This window comes from Monodon monoceros, unplaced genomic scaffold (genome assembly GCF_005190385.1).
Source record: "Monodon monoceros isolate NGI ecotype Baffin Bay Population unplaced genomic scaffold, NGI_Narwhal_1 Super_Scaffold_18, whole genome shotgun sequence".
Classification (NCBI taxonomy): Eukaryota; Metazoa; Chordata; class Mammalia; order Artiodactyla; family Monodontidae; genus Monodon; species Monodon monoceros.
The window spans coordinates 5,295,298-5,318,824 of NW_021703774.1; the positions used below are offsets into that span (position 1 = coordinate 5,295,298).

Sequence of the window (23,527 nt, forward strand, 5' to 3'; positions counted from 1 at the left end):
CTGTTTTCATACATTCTTCTCCAGAGTTCATTGAGCATTGTTATGGTCATTACCTTGAACTCTATTGGGCATACTGCTTATCTTCACTTTGTTTAGAGTTTTTTCTGAGATTTTGTCTTGCTCCTTCATTTGGAATGTATTTCTCTGTCTCCTCATTTTGCCTAATTCTCTGTGTCTATTAATATGTGTGAGGCATGTTCCTGATCTTGGAGGAGTGACCTTATGTAGGAAAAGTCTATGGGACCCAGCAGCATGCTCCCCTCTGTAGGATCTATACACCAGATCTATATGCTATAAGGGTGCCCATCTGTTGTAGCAAGGCCAATTACTGTGGGTGCACTGGTAGGTGGGGCTGGCCCCCCACCTGGTTGGCTACCAGACTCTGCCTCATGCAGAGGCTGTCAGCCACTGGTGGGCAGGACCAAGTCCTGGGGCAGCTGGCTGCAGGGCCCAAGGGTACCTGCGCTGGTGCTGTCCCCCCCAGGAACAGGGCCAGGTCCCATTGTAGGAGCTGTGGGGCCTGGTGGGGCCTGGGGTTGGTGCTGTCGTGGGTTGGTAAGCTTCTGGTGCTAATAAGCTATAAGGAGAACTCCAAAGTGGCACTTGTCTCTTATAATGGCTGGCACCAGTATCCATGTCCCCAGTTGCCTCCTGCCTCTCTGAGAGGTTCACAAAGATCAGCAAGTCAGTCTAACCCAGACTTCTTTCTAATTGCTGCCTCTGCACTGGGACATGGAGCAAGTGAGAATTTTTGTGTGCCTTTTAAGAACAGAATCTCTGTTTCCTACAGCCCTCTGGCTTTCCTGTACACAAGTTACACTGGACTTCTAAGTCAGACATGCTGGGGGAATTATCTTCCAAGTCTGTGACTCCCAGGCTGGGCAGCCCAACTGCCCCTTCATTCTTGTCCTTTTGATCATTAGGAATAAAATATGCATAAACATAAATTTTATCTGGTATTTACATAGTAGGCCAAAGATTTTGTCTGTATTTACTTCTCACTAGAAGTGAAAGAATGTTCATTAATTTATATACTTAATTGTGATTTACCGTTTCAAGATAAAGTGGAATAGAGAGATCTTGACCTTGCTGATCCATACAAAGCTTGGAGGAGTATTAATCTTATTTAAAAGAATCTTATAAAGCATGTTATGCACTACTGACCAATACAGCGTGGGATTGACTGCCATCTCCCATCCTTGCACACAAGTTCTTCTTCATCTTCAAGTAGATAATTTTCTTGACAGAGAATAGATATTTTTTCTCCATCCTGATATGTCACTGTAGTTGTCATATTTCGAGAATTGGGAATCTGAGGTGGGGGTGGGCATGATTGTATTTGTGCTTCTGAAAATATTAAAATTAGATTTCTTGATTAAAAACCATAAGTTAAAAATATTAAAGGAATAATTTTCAATAAATAGAAAGCTCTAATAATATATCATAAATGATTAAACAATATTAGACTCAATTATACTCTTAAGCTTGTTTAGCACTTTAATATATCACACTTGGTTTACAGTGTCATGGTCTTCCTTGTAGGTTCTTCCTTCTGTTATTTCTGTGGTCAATCTTGCATAATTTACATAAAATCGATTTTAATTACTTCTAACCTTTAGAATGTTCTAAGTGAATTGCTCACTCAATTACAGGCACTAAGTAAAAACTGACATCAGGGTATTTTTTTTACACATATTGGTGATCAGACGTATTGGAATCAGCTTAAAATCCCCACAAGATTTTCTCCCAGTGGAAGCAGATTACCCAGAGGAAAAATTACACTTAGTTAATGATCGATTAATTTGATGCAGAGTCTTGGCCAAGGTAAGAATTAGATATGTTCACTGGGATTTATAGTATACTGTTTACAGTTCAGAGCTCTTCTGGAGGTACAATTTACTAGCTTTCCTGTGCTGTTAAGAGATATACAGATTGATGAAATACACCTGGTTTAACGGATTAGACAACCTGGCTTTAGTTACGTGACCAGCAGGGTATAAAAGACCCCTCTGTAAACTGTGTCTGAGTCCCATAAAATTGAGATACCTCAGATATATATTGGCAGTTCATAATTTGAAGACAAAGCCTGTCCTGCTCAACTGAGGGAAGACTCTGCATGACTATACCTGGAAGATTTTGGACCTCTCTGTGACTTCTTGATTTTGTTTTTTCCTGCCATACTGCATTTTTATTTCATTAGAAGGCATATGCAAGTATATACTGGAAAGTCTTGTAAATCCTTTCAATTGTTCAATATTTTGTATTAAATTCAGGGAAATATTTGACTGAATACACTTCATTCATGCTAACTAATATCAGATTTTCTATTTTGCTCTACATCAATAGAAGTATTTTATATTTCATCCAAAATATTTTTCTTATTTCTGTTTTAACTATCTTGACATTTTTTTCAATGTATTTTCAAGAATTTATTTTCTTTTGTGTCTGATGTTTAACCACTTTTGTCCTAATAATATTAATCTGTACTTCTTAATAAGTCTTGCAGAAGTTGGTCTATCCACTACATTTCCCTATAAACTGAATTAATATTCTGTAAATCAGCTATTTATGATTTTTTAGCTTATTATAATAATTGATATTTTAATTTTAATTATTCTTTCCTTCTATGTTCTTTGGGTGTATGTTCTTTTCTAGATTCTAGATTGTACTTCCTATTACTTTAAGTTTGTTCCTCGTTTTGTAATGCATGCTTTAAACTACAAATATCTTTGTTTTTGCTGTATCCTATAGATTTCAAAGTATACTGTTTTCCTTTTCATTTTACTTAATTTAACGTATTTTCTGTTAGTAAAACACTGAAAATGGGGTTTTTTAGTTTAGGGATTTTTGACATGTGTGAATAAGATGTGTAGCTAGCTCTCTTTTAATTTTATATTTGCTTTTACTTTAGAGAGAATAACTTGAGGACATTGATTACTTGAAATTTGTTGGGAATTCCTTTATTGTATGAAAGTAATAAATTGTTTTAAATTAATTAACTATATTTAAATAAGCTAATATAGATTTCCAGACAAGGTGTATTTCAAGAGCTATAAAGAAATATTTTATAATTATAAAAAAGTTAATTCACAAGGACTAAGCAATCATAAATGTATAATGTATCTAAAAATATATCAAATAAATGAAGCAAAGATGGACAGAGCTAAAAGAAGAAATAGACAAATCCATAATCCTAGTTAACAATACTGATAGCCTTCTTACTCTGACTGATAGAACAACTAGAAAAAAAACATTTTAAGACATAGATAAATTTTTAGAACACTAGGAACCACTTTAACCTGATCTAGCAACTAGATTATACATATGCTTTATATGAAAAAGGAAATACCACAATGATTGGCAATATGCTGTGCAATAAAGAAACAACAAATTTCAAAATACTGAAAAATTACACAGTGTGTTCTGTGACAATTGAATTAGATTAGAAATCAATAAGAATAAATTTTCTATGCAAACACCCATAATACTCATCAAACTGTATACATTAAATATATTCAGCTCTCTATATAAAAATTATACCACAATAAAGCTCTTAAATGGAGAATAAATTATTTAGAAAAACATAAATATTTGGGAATTAAACAACAAACTTCTAAACAACTGCCATGTCAAAGAAGAAGTCATTAGGAATATTAGAAAATATTCCACATAGAACTAAATGAAAGTAAATTGGATGTATTTATAATTTTTTGAGACACAGCTAAAGCAGCACTTAGAAGGGAAAAAGGTAGTTTTACAGGTTTACATTTAGAAAGTAGGATGGCTTAAATTAATGTTTTAATTTTCTATCTTAAGAAATGAGAGAGTAAAATTAAAATCAAGAAATTATAAGGAAGGAGAATTAAGTCCACAAAAGAGAGAAAATTGAGAAAGATGAATAGAAAAGAGAAAACAGAGAAAATTAACAGAGCTAAAAATTAGAGAAGAAAGGAAATGGAGAAAATTAAGAGTGCTAAAATTGGTTATTTGAAAATAATAATATTGAAAAACAAAACTCTTGGGAGAAGATCAAAATAAAGGAGAGAAACAACTATCAATACCAATAACGAAAGAAGTGATATCACCAAATATACTGTAGAGTTAAAAGAAAAATAGAATGTTAAGTGACTATTAGAAAGAATTTTACATCAATCAATTTCCTAAATTGGGTAAAATGGAGACATTTCTTGAAAAATACAACTTTCACACCTTGACAAAAGACAATATCGAAAATGTGAATAGCACACTCCGTATTGAAATTGAATTCTTTATCAAGGGAAACTTCCAAAAAAGCGAACTACATATCAGATGACTTCACATGTAAATTCAAAATTTTTTAGAACTATAAGTGTTTTACGCTTAAGACATTACTGGAAAAATAGAAGCATGAATAAATAAAGAGAATACCATATTTATGATGTGAATATTCAATATGGTAAAGACGTCAATTCTCCCTAATTTATTTCTCATTATAAAGCCATCCCTTTCCATATACAAAAAAAATTTTATAACAATTAATAAGCTTTCCCTGAAATTTCTATGTTAATGTAAAGACCAGAATAACTAAAACAATTTTGAGTAGGAAGAACATACTTGGAGACTACATATCAGACTTCACAGACTTCAAGTCTACTAAAAAGCTAGTTACAAAGGCAATTTGGCAGGAATAAAGACAGACAAATAGATAACTGGACTGAATTGCAAGTCCAGAAATAAATCAACACTTCCATAGTCAATTGATTTTCATTTCAAAGTCTTTTCCACACATATTGCTAAAACAATTGGCTATCCATATATAAAAAAATCAACTCCTATTTTATGCAATACTTAAATGTTAATGTAAGACAGATAATATACTTAAATATACATACTAAAACTATAAAGCTTCTAGAAGAAAATGTAGAAGAACACATGTACTTCACTGCCTCTAAATATTATTTGTTTCCTTAAAGATGCAGTTGTGTAGCAAGTTCTCTTTTAATTTTATATTTGCTTTGAGGACATTGATTACTTGAAATTTGTTGGGCATTCCTTTATCATATGAAGGTAATAAATTGTTTTAAATAAATTAACTATATTTAAATAAGCTAATATAGACTTGCAGACAAGGTGTGTTACAAAAACTATAAATAAATATTTTATAATTATAAAAGAGTTAATTCACAAGGACTAAGCAATCATAAATGTATCATGTATAATATACAGTACACATTGTATATTGCCATGGCAGTTGTTTAGAAGTTTGTTGTTTAATTCCCAAATATTTATGTTTTTCTAAATAATTTATTCTCCTTTAACAGCTTTAGTGTGGTATGATTTTTACATAGAGAACTGCATATAAGAAAGAACTATAAGATGTTGAACACTAGATAGTAGATTTGTTTTTATATTGGTTTGAAGCTACTTTCTGTATATTATAGGCTTGTACAAATTGGTAAAAATATTGAGGATAGTGAGTCAAGGTGTCCTACAGTTAGAGAAGAGAGATACAGATGTGAAAGTAAAAAACTGAAATGAGCCTATTCAATTGGAATTGGTGGTGTCAATATGATTCAAGACTTTTTAAGATAGCTATAGATACACAAACAGATAAATAGATGACTTGATAGATACATAAATATATATAAATAGATAGATACATAGATTGATACATAAATAGATACATGAATAAATACATAATAGTTCAGCATAGACATAAGCACATTTATGTGTAATGTAAGAAATCAAAAGCAATGGTTTTCCCATGCTAATGAGCACACCTACTGCCCAGATGTTAATTTAAAGCCACCAAGGCTCTGGGTGTTGTGTCATATCGCTGACTAATGCACACGATACAATTAATATTTAGAAACAGTGTTTTGGTTTGTTTCTAAATTACCTTTCAGATTGAAAATTATTTGTAATGATAAATAACTAAATTTCCTTGAAAGACACAAAGATACTACTTTTACAAGTTAGAAAGAAATAGAATACATTTTTGAAAACATTATAAAGAAGAGTTTACCTTCTTTGCAGGTTGCTTCAGGATCCCATCTTCCATTTATACAGATTGAGTGTTTGTATTCTGATTTTCGACATTTGTAACTTTTGCTGGTGTTATGGTCAAATTCAATTTTTTTATCTGATGGATTTCCCTCAGATGCAAATATTTTTAACCATTTACACTTCTTAAGTTCCTCTGTTGCTATAAAATGAAAATATTCCCTTGAAAAGACTAATTCTAAGAACCAAATAACAAATACAATAAATAGCTATGAAGTCAGTAATATAATGAACTTACAATTTATGCCTACAAGTTCCACCAACAAAGTTATTACTGATCAAATTGCATGAAATGGACTATTATATATGAACCTGAGTCCTGCATCCAGTTTTTGAAATTTCAGAGAAAATATCCATCCTAAAGACATTCTGCATTTTGGACTGGAACATTTTTGCATGATCTACATAGTGAATAGTCATCGCATGAATAATCTGGTCCCAAATTTGAAACATGTGCAAATGTTCACATTCATTTGTTTTTAGGTCTCAAGCATCTCTGCATTGCTTTTAATTCACAATCTTAAAACATTAAAATAAAAACAATTATGTGTGGATATAGAATATCAAGTTGCTAGTTTATATATATTTTTTCAAGAAAAGTAATGAAACATAATAAGAAAAGTACATCTAAGGGTTTTTTAATAGAATCTTAATTTTTAAGATCTTTTGAATGATCACCAAAAAATAACAAATACTTGGAATAAGAAAGTGGGTACTTAAAGTTAAAACTTGTTTTCTGTATATACATGTAGAGTCTTTGAGAAGCTATATTATACACCAGGTCATTCTATGATCCAATATAATGCCATAATAACAATTTTTTTTCTGGCTCCAGAAAAAAAGTTAAATGTGGACTAAAAAAGCTTTTTATATGGCTACCTATTTCAAAAAATCAATGCAGGTGGAAGTCCTTTTTGAATATGACAAAATATCAGTATAGGTCTTTGGTAGTATTTGTTATGATTTGTTAGTGATAAGAGTCAAGTGAGGATAACAGAATAAATAAAAGTCAAGTAGTTGGCTATCGAAAAGTAATGATTTGAAAATGCAACCCTGAAAAAATAACATGAAATAAGGAGATGAATTCAAAACACACTAGAGGCTTGAGAATCAGCCCTATTTTTAGGATTTGTTCAGAGTGTTGAGGGAGACAAAGCCGATAGTATTCTTCAGGGAATGGTAACTGAAGGAAGATGTATACTCAAAAGGAGCAGTGGTGGCTGCTGTCATCATCCTATGATTGACTGGTTTCTGAAAGGAAAGCAAACTTATTTATTAGGAGAAAATAAATATAGTAAGAAGAATGAAAAGCTAGACTAGACAGAGTTACAAAATAAACACTGAGAGGAGAAAATTGGAATAAGGTCTATTATAGCTGAGAGGGATTATGTTAAACTGAATACAGGTAGAGGATTAACCTTTGCAAGGAAAACTCTGAGATCAGGGGAGTAATAATTGAAGCACATGTTTTGGTGTAAGGTAGAATGAAAAGTTAATGAGGCGAGGTCATTTGTGGAGATGGAAGAGGATAAAGATGAGGTTTGGTGAAGAACTGGCAATACCTTGGACAGAACTGTGTTTAGTAAAAATGTAGGGAGTAATAAACAATGAAATTTACTGATTAACTTAATAAGCTCCTATTGAATATCTCCCATCTGTCAGCCAGTCTTTTGGTATTGGCAATATATCAGTGAACAAAACAGGTATGAATCCCTGCTCTCATGGAGCCTGAGCCTAAGCTCTACCTTCTTCTTGGAATAATTAATGACTAGAAATCTGATGAATAAATAAGACCAGGCATCCAGGGCTCTCTTTGAATGCAGGACCCAGGAAAACTCCAGGAAAGAAGTCATCTAAGGGAAAAGTGAAGGAAGATAGCTAAGATTCTCCCGGTCAGTCATCAAAGACTTGGTCATCCGAAGATCAGGATGATTCACTTACAGTGAAATGCATCAGTCAGGGCAGGTTCCTGGCCCCAGCCCAAGGGCCTCCTGTGACTGAGTTACCTACTGACTGGGAGGGCCTGAGCCCACCTTCCCTCCAGCACATTAACTTCTTTTTGCTGCATTTGAAACTGACTGAGAAATCATCATTGTTAGAAGTTTTGAGAGAGGCAAGATTCCTAAAGGAATGCATGAAATGGGTATTTTCTTAGCTATATTTCCTTGTTTTAAAGGTCCTAAAAGAAAGAGTATCATATAAAAACAAAACTGGTATTTCTGCAGAGATAGTTGTATTTTCCTGGTAACTAGTACTCATATTTTAATCATGTGAATATCAATAAGATTTAGCTTCACACTTGTAAAGATAAACAATGTTAATATCAGGACAGAAAGATTCATAAAATTCTCTTCTAGTTTATACTTTTCCTCTTCAGACATATATTGAATTATAAACAACAAATGTTGGGAATCATTATAATTTAAGCTGACATTTTCAAGGATAACTCTAAATTTCAACAATATGGCTGCAAATGTTAAATGTCAATTTGAGAAGTGCATTCTCACCAATGCACTGAGGAGGTTGGGTCCACTTTCCATGAATACATGTGACTGATCTGGGTCCAATCATTGTAAATGCTTCTCTGCAACTGAACTCTACCAAGTCTCCATGGTGATAGAGAGGGGCAGAATGGTTGACATAGCCGTGATCAAGTTCCGGTATATCTCCACAGGTACTCTTCTCCTCTGGAAAATTTCACAAAAATATGTTCGTCTTTATCATTTAAGTTTGTATAAGAGTACAAATAAAAGTGTTGACTTACCTTTAAATATTACTATTTTTAATACTTTACCAATACACACGGGCAAAGCTGTCCAATGTCCATCAACACACTGAATTTTATGAGAGCCCTTCATCAGAAATCCAGGATTGCAGACATATTCCACCACCTCACTGTGTCCATATTCTTCTCTCTGTGTGTCTTTAACTTCCCCACTGAGCAGTTGAGGAGGTGGAGCACACGATTTTACTTGCCCTACAGTAGACATGCTGTGTAAATAATGGTCACGTGGTCTATTTTACAGCTTAAAAATCCAGCTAATGCAGAGATTTTTTGTTAGTTTATTATTTATTACATAATTTATTTTAGCATTCTTAAACAATGAAAAAACAATGGTGTTTACACCAGACTCTGTTTCCTAGTTCTATTACTCATCCGAGCTAACATATTGGAAGTCTATGTAAGCCCAGAAAACATGTTCAATAATCCAGATACCCTAAATAGGTATGCAAACCAATTAATAAATATGGGTGTGTAAATTATAACAATATTCTTATTCCATGGAAACATTGTATCAAAACTTTTGGAAAAAATATTATCCTTTGAAACAAGCATTTGATCAAGTTTTTTTTTTTTTTTTTTTTTTTGCGGTACGTGGGCCTCTCACTGTTGTGGCCTCTCCCGTTGCGGAGCACAGGCTCCGGACGCGCAGGCTCAGCGGCCATGGCTCACGGGCCCAGCTGCTTCGCGGCATGCGGGATCTTCCCGGACCAGGGCACGAACCCGCGTCCCCTGCATCGGCAGGCGGACCCTCAACCACTGCGCCACCAGGGAAGCCCCTTGATCAAGTTTTAACTTTTATTCCAGCCATACATATGATTGAATTGACTATAAGCTACTTGAACATTGTTTAGACACACTTGATGACACTTAAGGTAAGTCCCACATTATATAAAATGTCCAATATTAATGGTGGAATTGTAGGCAAAAGGAAACTTAACAAGAAATTCTGCCAGTGTCAGGTTCCTTATACATATCTGTGGATACTTCCACCACACATTTCAAGAAGCAACTGGAGATTAATTTCTTAAATAAGGAAAACTGTTTTATCTACAACCCAACACTTGTCCTTGGTGGGTATACCTCTGGCTTAATGCATTAGATTATAGATGCACTGGAAGCAGACAGAAAATTAAGAGAGGAAAGAAATGGTTGATGTCTAAGGTTTTAACTCTTGTTCAGCAGCTGTAAGATAAATATTTACCTTTACATGTTGGAAGATTAGGGGACCACCCAAAGTGGTAGCACTGAATTGAATCTGCTCCAACCATAATAAGTCCTTGTATGCAGGAGAATTTCAACACATCTCCAAATCTATATTTGTCTCTCTTGGGATTAGCATCTAAATTGTTTTCCATTTGTGGAATACTGCATTCTCTTTCTATAGAAAGAGACAAATAATTTAGTGAGAATATACAACTAATCATTGCCAAATAAATATTATATGTGTCATGTAAAAATGAGGTGCTGGGTACTGCATGCATATACAGAGGGGCAGCACATAAATGCTCTTCCTTGAAAAACATTACATATTAGGTTTTATACACCCTCTCCATTCATATGGGGCTCTTTGAGAAATATTAAGGTATTGAACAGCAACGTATGTGTCCTGATAATTTATTTGTTAAGTCAGCTTGTTTGAACTGGATATGATTTTATCACTGACATTTATAAAATTTAATGTTATTTTCTCTGTCTCAAAACGTAAAAAGATTCTCTCATGTTAAAGAAAACGAATGCTACAATTTTTAAATTACACACAAATGAAAAATGGTATTTTTAGAAATATAATTGGGAAACCAGAACACACAAGGGAGACATTTCTCATGTATTTGAGTTACAGGAACATTAAAAATCCCTTAATTTTACAAGTGTGGAAATCAAACTGAAACATGATCAAATTGAAACATGAAACAAAATGAGGAACATGTTCAAGGCCACAGAGATAGGCATATTCTAGGTGTCATGATTATGTATAGGACATACAAGTATCTATTCTTGTTGTACCTATAAATGATCTTACTATTAATATATTTATAATTATTCTGACTCAATTTAGAAATGTGTAAAATTATACCCCCAAATTTATAAAATGTATGAAATTTGTGACATTGCTACAAATTATGAAAAATTGCATTTTTCTTATTCGGAGTCTTCCTATCTTGTTAATTAATTTATAAAATTCAAAACTGGAATTTGAAAATTAGAATTTCACCAAAATGAAAATTCATACTGTCTGAAAGTCAAGTCTTAACACATAGTCATAAAGTTAGATGTAAGTTAACTATTTTTAAAAGTAATGTCACAAAAAATAACTCAAAAAATAGTTTTCGTTTTGTGTTAATATTGAGTTTTGTAGCTTCGTTGAGAAGGTCACGCTTGATGAGAACAACTGAGATTCCTTTCCGAAAATTCTACTCCAAATTTCCACATAGCAATACTTTTATTGGTATGTGTCTGTGTTTATATATGTTGTGCGTATATACAATTCCTATTTTATCATATTGTGAAAAATGCTGCATTAACAATAACATCGGTTGTAGGCTATTTTCCAACTGCTGTCTTCACATAAAGACAGTGACTTTAAGAAAGCCATGATCATGTTAAGAGCCTCCCCTTTTACTTAGAGTAAGCTCCAAACACTTTACAATCCATTCCTTGCCTACACTTCCAATGTCATCTATCTGCCCCTGGAGTCAGAGTCAATACAGAATTTTTAAAATAGGTCAATTTCTTTGCTTCCTCGGCTGTTGCACAGACCCTTATCTCTATGCTGAATGAATGGTTTCCAACTTTTCTTTGCATAGATGTCTTCCTGTAGGAACTAGAGCCTTCAGTCCCCTCCTATTTTCTAAGTGCTTGGATTCTTTTGTTCTTCGAATACAGTTATTTGGAAAATATACTAGAAATATTTTACCTTTTGGTTCATTATTTACCTTAATTATTTGTTGTTTTTTCATAGTGGAATGAAAGCTCTTGAAAGGCAGGTCCCCTGTTTGTATCTTTCACCATTTTTCTCTTAGCCTACTTCTAGGTCATATTAGGTGTTTGTTGACAGCCTGAAAAGTGAAATTTGTGCCCAGAACACTGTTGAACAAGCCTGTCTCATTTCCATTATAAATTCACTCTGTGTGTCTGTCTGAAATCTCTATTTTTAATCTTTTCTACTCTGCCTAGTGTTCTTTCTCCTCCTTCCCCTGTGCACCACTTAATCTCACATGACTTTGTCTCCTACCTCAAAGGAAAATAGAAACCATCAGCGACTGCTTCTTTTCAGCATTAGATTTACACATCCATTTTCCTTCCTTCCTCCTGATAGGAAGTTGGAAGTAGAGCTGTTGCCACCAAAGCCCAGGATTTTCTCAGCAGCGCGGGTTCCTTTCCCTTCTCCTTCACAGGGAACTTCCTGTGTTCAGTCTCTGCCTGCTCCCCTCTCTAGCATATCCTCTTCAGCGTTCAACACACTCTCATCTTTCCCATTAAAACAATTCTTTATTCAGTGCGTAATTCCCCTAGCAATATATCCTGAACCTCCTCCTCTCTGCCACAAGCAAATCTTTTGAAAGAGTTATGTCCACATGCTGTGATAAGTTTCTTATTAATCATTTTTTCAGCAGGTTCTATGTAGGTTTTTCCCTGTCTACTCCATCCAAAACCATCTCTGTTGCAGTTTTTGTTGCCCTCTATGTAGCCAAATCCACCACATTTTTACAGTCTTCTAATGGGACACATCTACTGAATTAGAAATATTCACCACTCTAACAATCATAATAATGTAATTAGATGACAATTTCCTTGATTTTATTGTATGGCAGGCCTTATGGCAAGAACTTTATATGAATAATTTAGTCCAAAATCCTTTGAAATATTAGAACATTTGTAATTATTAATCCATTTTCCAGATTAGGAAGTGTGAACAAAGCTTCAAATAGGCTTGGTTGTTGCCCTAAGATACATGCCTAGCAAACTGTAGAACTGGAATTAGAACCCATCCAGGCTGACTCCACAGGATTCACCATTAGTTGATCTATTACACTTGCTTTACCTTTACACATTTTCTTCTCTCCACATCTATGAAACATTCATTTCTAAGTTTTTCCCCTAAATTCTCTGGGTTCTCCTTTTTCCTATCTACTTTGCCATCTATTCCTCTTTGTCTGACACCTAAATGCTGGAATGCTTCAGGGCTCAGTCTTGATCTCTCTTCTGTTTTCATTCTACATTCTTTCCCAATGTGATATCATTATTTATAGGGTGATAATCTCACAGGTGTGTCTCCTGGTTAGATCCATGTATTCAACTCTGTAGTGGATATATCCAATTTTTATGGTCCATGGGCAGCCCAATCACAATGTGTTCAAGTCAAAAGTTGCCGTGTTCTTCCCAAAGTGTTCTCTCTCCTGCCAGTAGCACCTGGCAAAGTCATTTCCATTTACCTGCTTGCTTATGAAGCAATGGAGAGCAAGCACGCGAGTCCCTTGACTTTTTGCTCTTTTCGACATCCATCATTTAGTGACATTATCTGTGTTTTCTGCCAACAAAATATATCTCAAATCTATCCTCTGCTGTGCATCTCTTCAGCCATAACCTTATCTAATCCCCACTTTTTCTCACCCTACATGGCTTCCTGAAAAAAAAAAAAACTTTCAAGAATCCAAATAAAATTATATCATTCCTTTCCTTAAAATTCCTTATGACTTTTCATCAATCATAAAATTAATCCAAATGTGAACATGCCCTGAAGTAACCTGGATAATCTTTCCTTTGCCTCCTATCCAGCCTCAGCTCATAAAATTCTCACACACCTTGAGTAGAATCCATTAACCTTGGTATTTCCCAAATATTGTTTTGTTGCCAAAGCTTTGCATATACTGTTCCTTTGGCTTGGAACATTCAACATCCATTCAGTTGGCCAGAGATTGAAGCCGTTTCTAGCCCTGGAGAAAAGACTGCTGATTGGCAAACATAAAAGAGATTCATGTCACTGTCCTCAGAACTTGTCACGGTGGGAAAATAAAAAGCTCCTCTCAGTACCTGCAGAAATTAATACTCAAGCTAGGAGGTATAGAGCAGAAACTCAGGAGCAAAATAGTTGAAGAGGTTGTAAGACACTGTCATTTTGGTAATGAGTGAGTCTTTGGACTTCAAAATTTCCCCTCCATCCAGTTTACATTAAAGCAGAAGGAGACATCTTGATTTTAATCATCATGCCTTAATAATGACTCTAGATCAGTCAAATTTGGTAAAAATAAAACATTTTTGATGATTATTGTTAATTATGTTCATTTGAAAAGAATAACAGCTGTAAAGGAGTTCTTACCATAACATGCAGGTTTACCAGACCAGCCATTTTCACCACACACTATGGAGCCTGTGGTGTGTCCATCTCGGCTCTCATGCCCATCAAGGCATTCGTAGTCCAGGCTGTCATTGAGCTTAAACCATGTGCCATCACTTCTGGCTCTGGCATTCTCAAATACTGGCATATCACAGGATTCTAAGGGATAATGGAATAAAAATATTTCATTTCTAATATTATTTAGTGGGCAATCTGATTAAGTTTCATCTCAAGGGGAAAGGGGGCTTTACCAATTAGTATGTGCTAATAATTTATGAGGCAAAAATAATCCAAGAATACCAGTGATAGATCACTGTCCTGGAATAGTTACTCAAAATGAAAAAAATATGTTTCTGTTATTTTTTTTTTTTTTTTTTGTCTGCAACACACGGCTTGCGGGATCTTAATTCCCTGACCAGGGATCGAACCTGTGCCCCCTGTAGTGGGAGTGCAGAGCCCTAAACACTGGATAGCCAGGGAATTCCTGAAAAAATATGTTTCTACACAACATTTTTCTCAACACTTAATGTCTCTGAAATATTTCTTTTATGAACATTTTTCTCAATTTAATTACGCTTATGTATTTTTCCCAGGCTAGTAATAAAATAAGCCATTACAGATGTATTGTACTATTTTTGTAACAGCATTTTCTGAATTAATATGCTGAATTTATTAGAAGTTGTGACATATATGCCAGAGAAAAATTGATTAATTGAAAAACAGAGTAATTTTCAACAAGGTAAGTAAATTTTTAAACATTCTATAGAATTCTACTTTAAAACACACTAATATTTAAAGTCACATGCTGATTTTGCTTTCCCAAATATATTTCTAATGGTTGTGTATTCTTTTATATTTATCAAGGTTGAATGCAGAAGTAGTTCTATTATTTATAACAAGTTACAAGAAAGTAAAATGTTTCTTTACAAGAAAGTAAAATTGAACAGTATCAATTTTCACTAACACTGTAATAGAGTGATGTTAATAAAGGTTTAAATAATTAATCTCAAATTTCATAATGTGTTATGTAGCCAGCCAGCTTAAAACTTTAAAAAATTAAAGCAAAACTATACTAGTAAAAACAAAAGTAATAGAGAAGTTTTCTCTTCCATGAAAAGAGTGTTAGAATGGAAAATTGGTCACATATTAGTACGAAGTGAGTTTGATATGGGGGCAACTTTTATCATTTTCTCTTTGGCTAGTGCCCATATTAAGCATAGACATTGGAAAGAAAAAGAAATAAAATGTAAACAGTAGAAAGGGATATTTTAAATATCCACTTCACTTGCAGTGACTATGTAAAATATCACTTCAAAAATATCATTGTACAGCTTTGGGGTGAATAAGATAAACTCAGCAAATTTTCCTTAGAAAATCGTCATAAACATCTGTGTGGTGGGACAAAAAAACCTCTCAGCACAGCAGAATTTGGTCCTATCTAGAAGCGTTTCTGTGTCTCCACTTACTAGATGTTTATGAAGATTTCCTAACAGAGAGAATTTTTCGCAAGTGGATCTACCCTACAGTTTCAAACATATAAATTTTACAAGTTATATTATTTGAAGATTATGCACTATGGACTCATATCTTCACTTAAAAACATAACCTTTAGGCTTAGGAGGAAAGATTCTGACATAAAAGTCTCATAAAATAAAATCAGATGCAATTGGCATAAAGGATTCAGGTAAAAATAAATGAGTTTATACCAGAATATAGGTATGTCTCCTAGCTAAATTAGTTTATAATCACGGGATGTGTTAAAGTGAAAAAACCTTGAAGTGAAGGATGCAGTGATATTCTACCCTACTAGTAATTAATCATAAAAGGTAAAAAATGATACTCATTTTAAAATTTATCTTTTCAAATACAGCCATGGGACCACATCAACACCTCATACCACCCCACCCCAGCAAAAAAAAAAAAGGGTAAAAAGAATGAAGTTAAAGAAAATTTCTCTAGAGTGATCATTAGGATAATGAATACAAAATAATCAATTACTTACTAATGCATACAGGTTGCATTGACCATCCACTTTGCAGACATGTAATTAATCCTGATGTATTACCACCTGCTGTTACATATCCTAATTTACACTTATACTGTGTTTGTTTATTTAAAGAATATGTAAAGGTAGATTCAGAAAAAAATCCGTTCTTAATTTGTATATCTGATTTTGAACATGTTTCTAAAAGGGAGAAAGCATAAAGAAAAGATAAGCATATATTTGATAAACATTTTATAAGGATGCAAATAATATAACTATAGAAAAATGGGGAGTCATTTATAAATGTAAACCTAGAAAATTCCTAATCATTTAAGTTCTTGTGTGAGAGAAAAAAATCTACGAGTTTCCAAAGATATTAAATCAAGACACTTTATTCATGTTTTTAGAACAAAGCAAGATTTAAAGTACTCAGAATCCTTACTAGGAAATTATTAGAAATCTGTTTGTCTAATGGATCTGGAATCCTACAGCATGTCAGAACTCTATTAACAATGGGTTTCCTTTCCTGGGACTTGTTAGAAACATTGCTTAGTCTGGATCTCTTAAGCAACCCAGAACACAGTTAACAAATTGGGGTATCTCAGATCAGGTGATGATCTCGGAATCTTCCACCACAGTTACCATAGCCTTTGTATCTGAGAATTTGAAATGTTTGTCATCAAAACTGGGTGCTTAAAGCCATGTCAATATATGGAGTTCAATGGAGATGACAATGATCAACACATGTATTCAGTCTACAAAGGACTAAATGATGCTTCGTCAAACTATGTATAACTAAACTTGAAATAGTAAAGTACATTTCTGTCACTTACTAGGTCTCTTCACAGAGCTCAGCTTCATTTATTAAATAACTCGTGGATAAAGAAGAAATCAAAAGAGAAAACTTTGAATATTTTGAATTGAATGAAAATAAAAACATGATAAGTAAAATTTTATGAGATTTATGAAATGACATGAAAGTGTGCTGAGAGGGGAAATTTAACATTAAATAGCAATAATAGAAAATAATAAAGATTGAAAATCTGTAATAGAAAACAATGATTGAAAATCAGTAATTCCTTTTACTTAAAAACTATAAAAAGAAAAGCAAACACAACATATATAAATTTGAAAGAATAGAGTGACATTAGTAAGATGGTGGAATAGGATGCCTCGACCTCTCCCCACAGACACACTGAATTAACAGCTATGCACGTATCAGCTCCCGTTATTCAAAACACTGGTTGAGAGACTCCTGCGTTCAAGGTAAGTGAGAAAATGCTAAAATCCTAACTGTTAGGAAAAACTGAGACACACTCTCAAAATAAATCCCACCTAGGCACAGCACCATATAATTGGGAGGAAACCCTCAACTCCCAGCTTCTCCTGGAGGAGCAAAGAGTTTGAACCACAATCTAGGGCTCCAGTTTTCCAACTGCTAGTCCAGGGTCTGGCTTCTAACTCACCTGCCTCTGGGAGGGCCCAGCATTTCCAGTCTCCTGGTACTACTGAGGACAAAGTGGAATGGCTGTGCTAGCACTGCTCACAGGTCATCTCCGACCTTAGTACAAAGGGAGCAGCTCCCAGTTTCTCCATGGAAGGAGTTAGACTACACATCTAGACCCTCATCCTCTTTTCGTGTGTGTGTGGTATGCGGGCCTCTCACTATTGTGGCCTCTCCCACTGCAGAGCACAGGCTCCGGACGCACAGGCTCAGCGGCCATGGCTCACGGGCCCAGCCGCTCTGCGGAATGTGGGATCCTCCCAGACCAGGGCACGAACCCGTGTCCCCTGCATTGGCAGGCAGACTCTCAACCACTGCGCCACCAGGGAAGCCCTAAACCCTCGTCTTTTCTGGCTGCTGCCTAAGGAACTGGCTCCTAACTAACCTCTCTCTGACAGCTGATGAAGCCCAGAATTTGTTGGTGCCTGGGGACTACAGAGAGCAAAAGCATGGTTTAGAAGAGCACAGGGTTTGAAGGAGCATGCAGGCATTTCCACAGCCCTTCTTCCCAGCTCAGTGCAGAGTGAGTGAGGGGATAAAGTCCAGCTCCCAGCTTCAGCAGCTTTTCTGGCTTCTAGGTCACCTGTCTCAGGACATAGATGGGAGTTGGCATACTCTAGACCCCTGGAAGATGCTAGGTACAAAGACAGCAGTTTGGATGAGCATAGAAGTTAGAGAGACATCCAGAATCTCTGGCCAGGCTAACTGATGAAGGCTTTCTACTTATGAGTCCAGTCTGTGAAGACTAGGAGATGTGGGTGTTTCATCTAATGCACAGATATCAACACAGAGATTCGAGAAAAATAATAATAGAGAAATACGTTCCAGTCAGAAGAACAAGATAAGTATCTATAAACCAACACTAACTAAATGTAAATCACCTGACAGGTGATTTACATTTACAGTGATTTCCCCAACAGAGATTCAAAATAGCAGTCATAGAGCAAAAAATTTGACAAAGGAGTAAAGCAGAGGTGGTTTGGGCCTGACATATGTCCCAGGTGAGTGTCACGGGCAGCTCCCGTGTCCAAACCTAAGTACTCAGCTTCTTCCCTTGCTTCTGATGTTCGCCCTCTTGTAACTAAAGCTTGTGGGTTTATTACTAGGGAATATTTAGAAATAAAATACATTTTTCAATGGCAAAAAAACCCCAAACAAACAAACAGAAACCCCAAAACCCACAAAATAGCCATCATAAACATGCTTACCCAGGACAGGAGAGCAATAAATCTACAAAGTAAGAATTTCAACAGAGAGATAGAAAATATAAAAATTACCAAAAGAGAAATGGTAGAACTGGAAAATGTGATAAATAAACTGAAAAATTAAATAAAGGGGTTCAACAACGGACTAGAACAAGCAGAAAAAAGGATCAGTGGACGCAGAGGTCACTAAAAGTAATTGAGTCAGAAGAGCAAAAAGAAAAAAACAGTAAAAAAGTGATCATAGGTTACGGCACTTATGGGACACTGCCAAAATGATCACTATATATGTTACAGAAGACTGAGAAGGACAATAGAGAGGGAAAGGAGCAGAAAACTGAACCAAACATATTAAAACAACTGAAAATGCACTAAATCTGGGAAAGGAAATAGACATTCAGGTCCACTAAGCCCGAATGAAGTGAGATGAACTGCAAAAAATACAACCCTCCCCCCGACTGATACACATAATCAGGTTGTCTAGAGTCAAAGACAAAGTAAAATATTGAATCAGCAATAGGAAACATCACAAAGAAGGGAACCGTAAAACCACCAGGTGATTTTACAGCAGAAACGCTGAAGGCCAGAAGGGAGTGGGATGATACACTCAAAGTGCTGAAAGAAAAAACTGCTAAGAATACTATACCAGCAAATTGGACCATCACAAATAAAGGGGAGGTACAAATATGACCAGACACACAAATGCTTAGGGAGTTTATCGCCACTAGATGTGCATACCAAGAAATATTAAAGGCAGTTCTTCAAGTCGAAAAAGAAGGGTGCTAAACACCAGCACAATAGCATAAGAAAGTATGACACTCATTGGTAATGGTAAATATAGAGACAAATATAGAATACAGTGATGGGTAAATAAGTTTTTTTAAAAATAGATCTTTATTGGAGTATAATTGCTTCACAATACTGTGTTAGTTTCTGTTGTACAACAAAGTGAATCAGCCATATGCATACATATGACCCCATATCCCCTCCCTCCTGAGCCTCCCTCCCACCATCCCTATCCCACCCCTCTAGGTCACTGCAAAGCACTGAGCTGATCTCCCTGTGCTATGCTGCTGCTTCCCACTAGCTATTTTACATTTGGTAGTGTATATATGTCGATGCTACCCTTACTTTGCCCTAGCTCCCCCTCCCACCCCGTATCCTCAAAGTCCATTCTCTATGTCTACATCTTTATTCCTGCCCTGCAACTAGGTTCATCAGTACCTTTTTTTTTATATATAGATTCCATATATATGTGTTAGCATACAGTATTTTTTTTTCTCTTTCTGACTTATTTCACTCTGTATGACAGACTCTTAGGTCCATCCACCTCACTAAAAATAACTCAATTTCGTTTCTTTTTATGGTTGAGTAATATTCCATTGTATATATGTGCCACATCTTCTTTATCCATTCATCTGTCGATGGACATTTAGGTTGCTTCCATCTCCTGGCTATTGTAAATAGTGTTGCAATGAACATTGTGTGGTACATGTCTCTTTTAGAATTATGGTTTTCTCAGGGTATATGCCTAGTAGTGGGATTTCTGGGTCATATGGTAGTTCTATTCTTAGTTTTTGAAGGAACCTCCTTACTATTTTCCATAGTGGTTGTATCAATTTACATTCCCACCAACAGTGCAGGAGGGTTCCCTTTTCACCACACCCTTTCCAGCATTTATTGTTTCTAGATTTTTTGATAATGGCCATTCTGACTGGTGTGAGGTGATACCTCATTGCAGTTTTGATTTGCATTTCTCGAATAATTAGTGATGTTGAGCATCTTTTCATGTGCCTCTTGGCCATCTGTATGTCTTCTTTGTTGAAATGTCTATTTAGGTCTTCTGCTCATTTTTTAACTGGATTTTTTGTTTTTTTGATATTGAGCTCCATGAGCTGTTTGTATATTTTGGAGATTAATCCTTTCTCTGTTGTTTCTTTGCAAATATTTTCTCCCATTCTGAGGGTTGTCTTTTTGTCTTGTTTATGGTTTCCTTTGCTGTGCAAAAGCTTTTAAGTTTAATTATGTACCATTTGTTTATTTTTGTTTTTGTTTCTGTTACTCTAATAGGTGGGTGAAAAAAGATCTTGCTGTGGTTTATATCAAAGAGTGTTTTTCCTCTAAGAGTTTATAGTGTCTGGTCTTACATTTAAGTCTTTAATCCATTTCGAGTTTATTTTTGTGTATGTTGCTAAGGTGTGTTCTAATTTCATTCTTTTACATGTAGCTGTACCGTTTTCCCAGCACCATTTATTAAAGAGGCTGTCTTTTCTCTATTGAATGTTCTTGCCTCCTTTGTCATAACTTAGTTGCCCATATGTGTGTGGGTTTATCTCTGGGCATTCTATGCTGTAGCATTGATCTATATTTCTGTTTTTATGCCAGTACCATACTGTCTTGATTACTGTAGCTCTGTGGTATAGTTTGAAGTCGGGGAGCCTGATTCCTCCAACTCCGTTTTTCTTTCTCAAGATTGTTTTGGCTATTTGGGGTCTTTTGTGTTTCCCTACAAATTGTAAAATTTTTTGTTCTAATTCTGTGAAGAATGCCATTGGTAGTTTGATAGGGATTGCATTGAATCTGTAGATTGCTTTGGGTAATGTAGTCATTATCACAATACTGATTCTTCCAATCCAAGAACATGATATATTTCTCCATCTGTTTATGTCATCTTTGATTTCTTTCATTAGTGTTTTATAGTTTTCTGAGTACAAGTCTTTTGCCTCCTTAGGCAGGTTTATTCCTAGATATTTTATTCTTTTTGTTGCAATGGTAAATGGGAGTGTTTCCTTAACTTCTCTTTCAGATTTTTCATTGTTGGTGTATAGGAATGCCAGAGATTTCTGTGCATTAATTTTGTATCCTGCAAGTTTACCAAATTCATTTATTAGTTCTAGTAGTTTTCTGGTGTCATCTTTAGGATTTTCTATGTATAGTATCATGTCATTTGTGAACACTGACAGTTTTACTTCTTTTCCAATGTATACTCCTTTTATTTCTTTTTCTTCTCTGATTGCCATGGCTAGGACTTCCAAAACTATGTTGAAGAAGAGTGGCAAGAGTGAACATCCTTGTCTTGCTCCTGATCTTAGTGGAAATGCTTTCAGTTTTTCATAATTATGATGCTTGCTGTGGGTTTGTCATATATGGCCTTTATTATATTGAGGTAAGTTCCTTCTATGCCCATTTTCTGGAGAGTTTTTATCATAAATTGCTGTTGAATTTTGTCAAAAGAGTTTTCTGCATCTATTGAGATGATCAAATGGTTTTTATTCCTTAATTTGTGAATGTGGTGTATCACACTGGTTGATCTGCGTATATTGAAGAATACTTTCATCCCTGGGATAAATCCCACTTGATCATGGTGTATGATCCTTTAAATGTGCTGTTGGATTCTGTTTGCTAGTATTCCGTTGAGGATTTTTGCATCTATGTTCATCAGTGATATTGGCCTGTAACTTTCTTTTTCTGTGATATCTTTGTCTGGTTTTGGTATCAGGGCAATGGTGACTTCATAGAATGAGCTTGGGTGTGTACCTTTCTCTTCAATTTTTTGGGAGCATTTGAGAAGGATGGGTGTTAGCTCTTCCCTAAAAGTTTGATAGAATTTTCCCATGAAGCCAACTGCCCTGGACTTTTGTTTGTTGGAAGATTTTTAATTACAATTTCAATTCCATTATTTGTGATTGTTCTGTTTATATTTTCTATTTCTTCCTGGTTCAGTCTTGGAAGGTTGCATCTTTCTAAGAATTTGTCCATTTCTTCGTGTTTGTCCATTTTATCAGCATATAGTTGTTTGTAGTAGTCTCTTATAATCCTTTGTATTTCTGCAGTGTCAGTTTTGATTTCTTTTTCATTTCTAATTTTATTGATTTGAGTCTTCTCCCTTTTTTTCTTGATAAGTTTGGTTAAAGGTTTATCAATTTTGTTTATCTTCTCAAAGAACGAGCTTTTAGTTTTATTGATCTTTGCTATTGTTTTCTTTGTTTCTATTTCATTTATTTCTGCTCTGATCTTTATTTCTTTCCTTCTACTGAGTTTGGGTTTTCTTTGTTCTTCTTTCTCTAGCTGTTTTAAGTGTAGGGTTAGATTGTTTACTTGAGATTTTTCTTGTTTCTTGAGGTGAGATTGAATTGCTATAAACTTTCCTCCCTCTTAGATGGCTTTTGCTGTGTCCCATAGGTTTTGGGTCATCATGTTTTTGTTGTCATTTGTTTCTAGGTATTTTTTGATTTCTTCAGTGATCTCTCGGTTATTTAGTAGTGCACTGTTTAGCCTCCATGTATTTGTGTTTTTTACAGTATTTTTCCTGTAATTGATTTCCAATCCTATAGTGTTGTGGTCAGAAAAGATGCTTGATACAATTTCAATTTTCTTAAATTTTCCAGGGCTTGATTTGTGACCCCAGATGTGATCTATCCTGGAGAATGTTCCATGTGCACTTGAGAAGAAAGTGTATTCTGCCACTTTTGGGTGGAATGTTCTATAAATATCAATTAAATCTATCTGGCCTATTGTGTCATTTAAAGCTTGTGTTTCCTTATTTATTTTCTGTCTGGATGATCTGTCCATCAGTGTAAGTGGGGTGTTAAAGTCCCCTACTATTATTTTGTTACTGTCAATTTCTCTTTTTATGGTTGTTAACATTTGCCTTATGTATTGAAGTGCTCCTATG

General features: G+C 34.9%; 1 protein-coding gene across 6 annotated transcripts in view; it reads right to left on the minus strand.

The window, feature by feature from the left end:
* LOC114898206 (complement factor H-like) overlaps nucleotides 1-23,527 on the minus strand; it is a 118,362-nt gene that overhangs the window by 46,170 nt on the left and 48,665 nt on the right. For 3 of the 6 annotated variants that reach the window (XM_029227346.1, XM_029227345.1, XM_029227344.1), the window contains 7 exons: nucleotides 16,165-16,347; nucleotides 14,145-14,321; nucleotides 10,029-10,205; nucleotides 8,837-9,019; nucleotides 8,550-8,729; nucleotides 6,005-6,184; nucleotides 1,165-1,347 (listed from right to left, as the gene is read on the minus strand). In XM_029227346.1, coding sequence (XP_029083179.1) covers nucleotides 1,165-1,347; nucleotides 6,005-6,184; nucleotides 8,550-8,729; nucleotides 8,837-9,019; nucleotides 10,029-10,205; nucleotides 14,145-14,321; nucleotides 16,165-16,347 — 1,263 coding nt within the window. Of the gene's footprint in view, nucleotides 1-1,164; nucleotides 1,348-6,004; nucleotides 6,185-8,549; nucleotides 8,730-8,836; nucleotides 9,020-10,027; nucleotides 10,206-11,760; nucleotides 11,884-13,629; nucleotides 13,762-14,144; nucleotides 14,322-16,164; nucleotides 16,348-23,527 lie in introns of those variants that run through there. The other 3 variants (XR_003794299.1, XR_003794301.1, XR_003794300.1) reach the window with 3 other exon arrangements.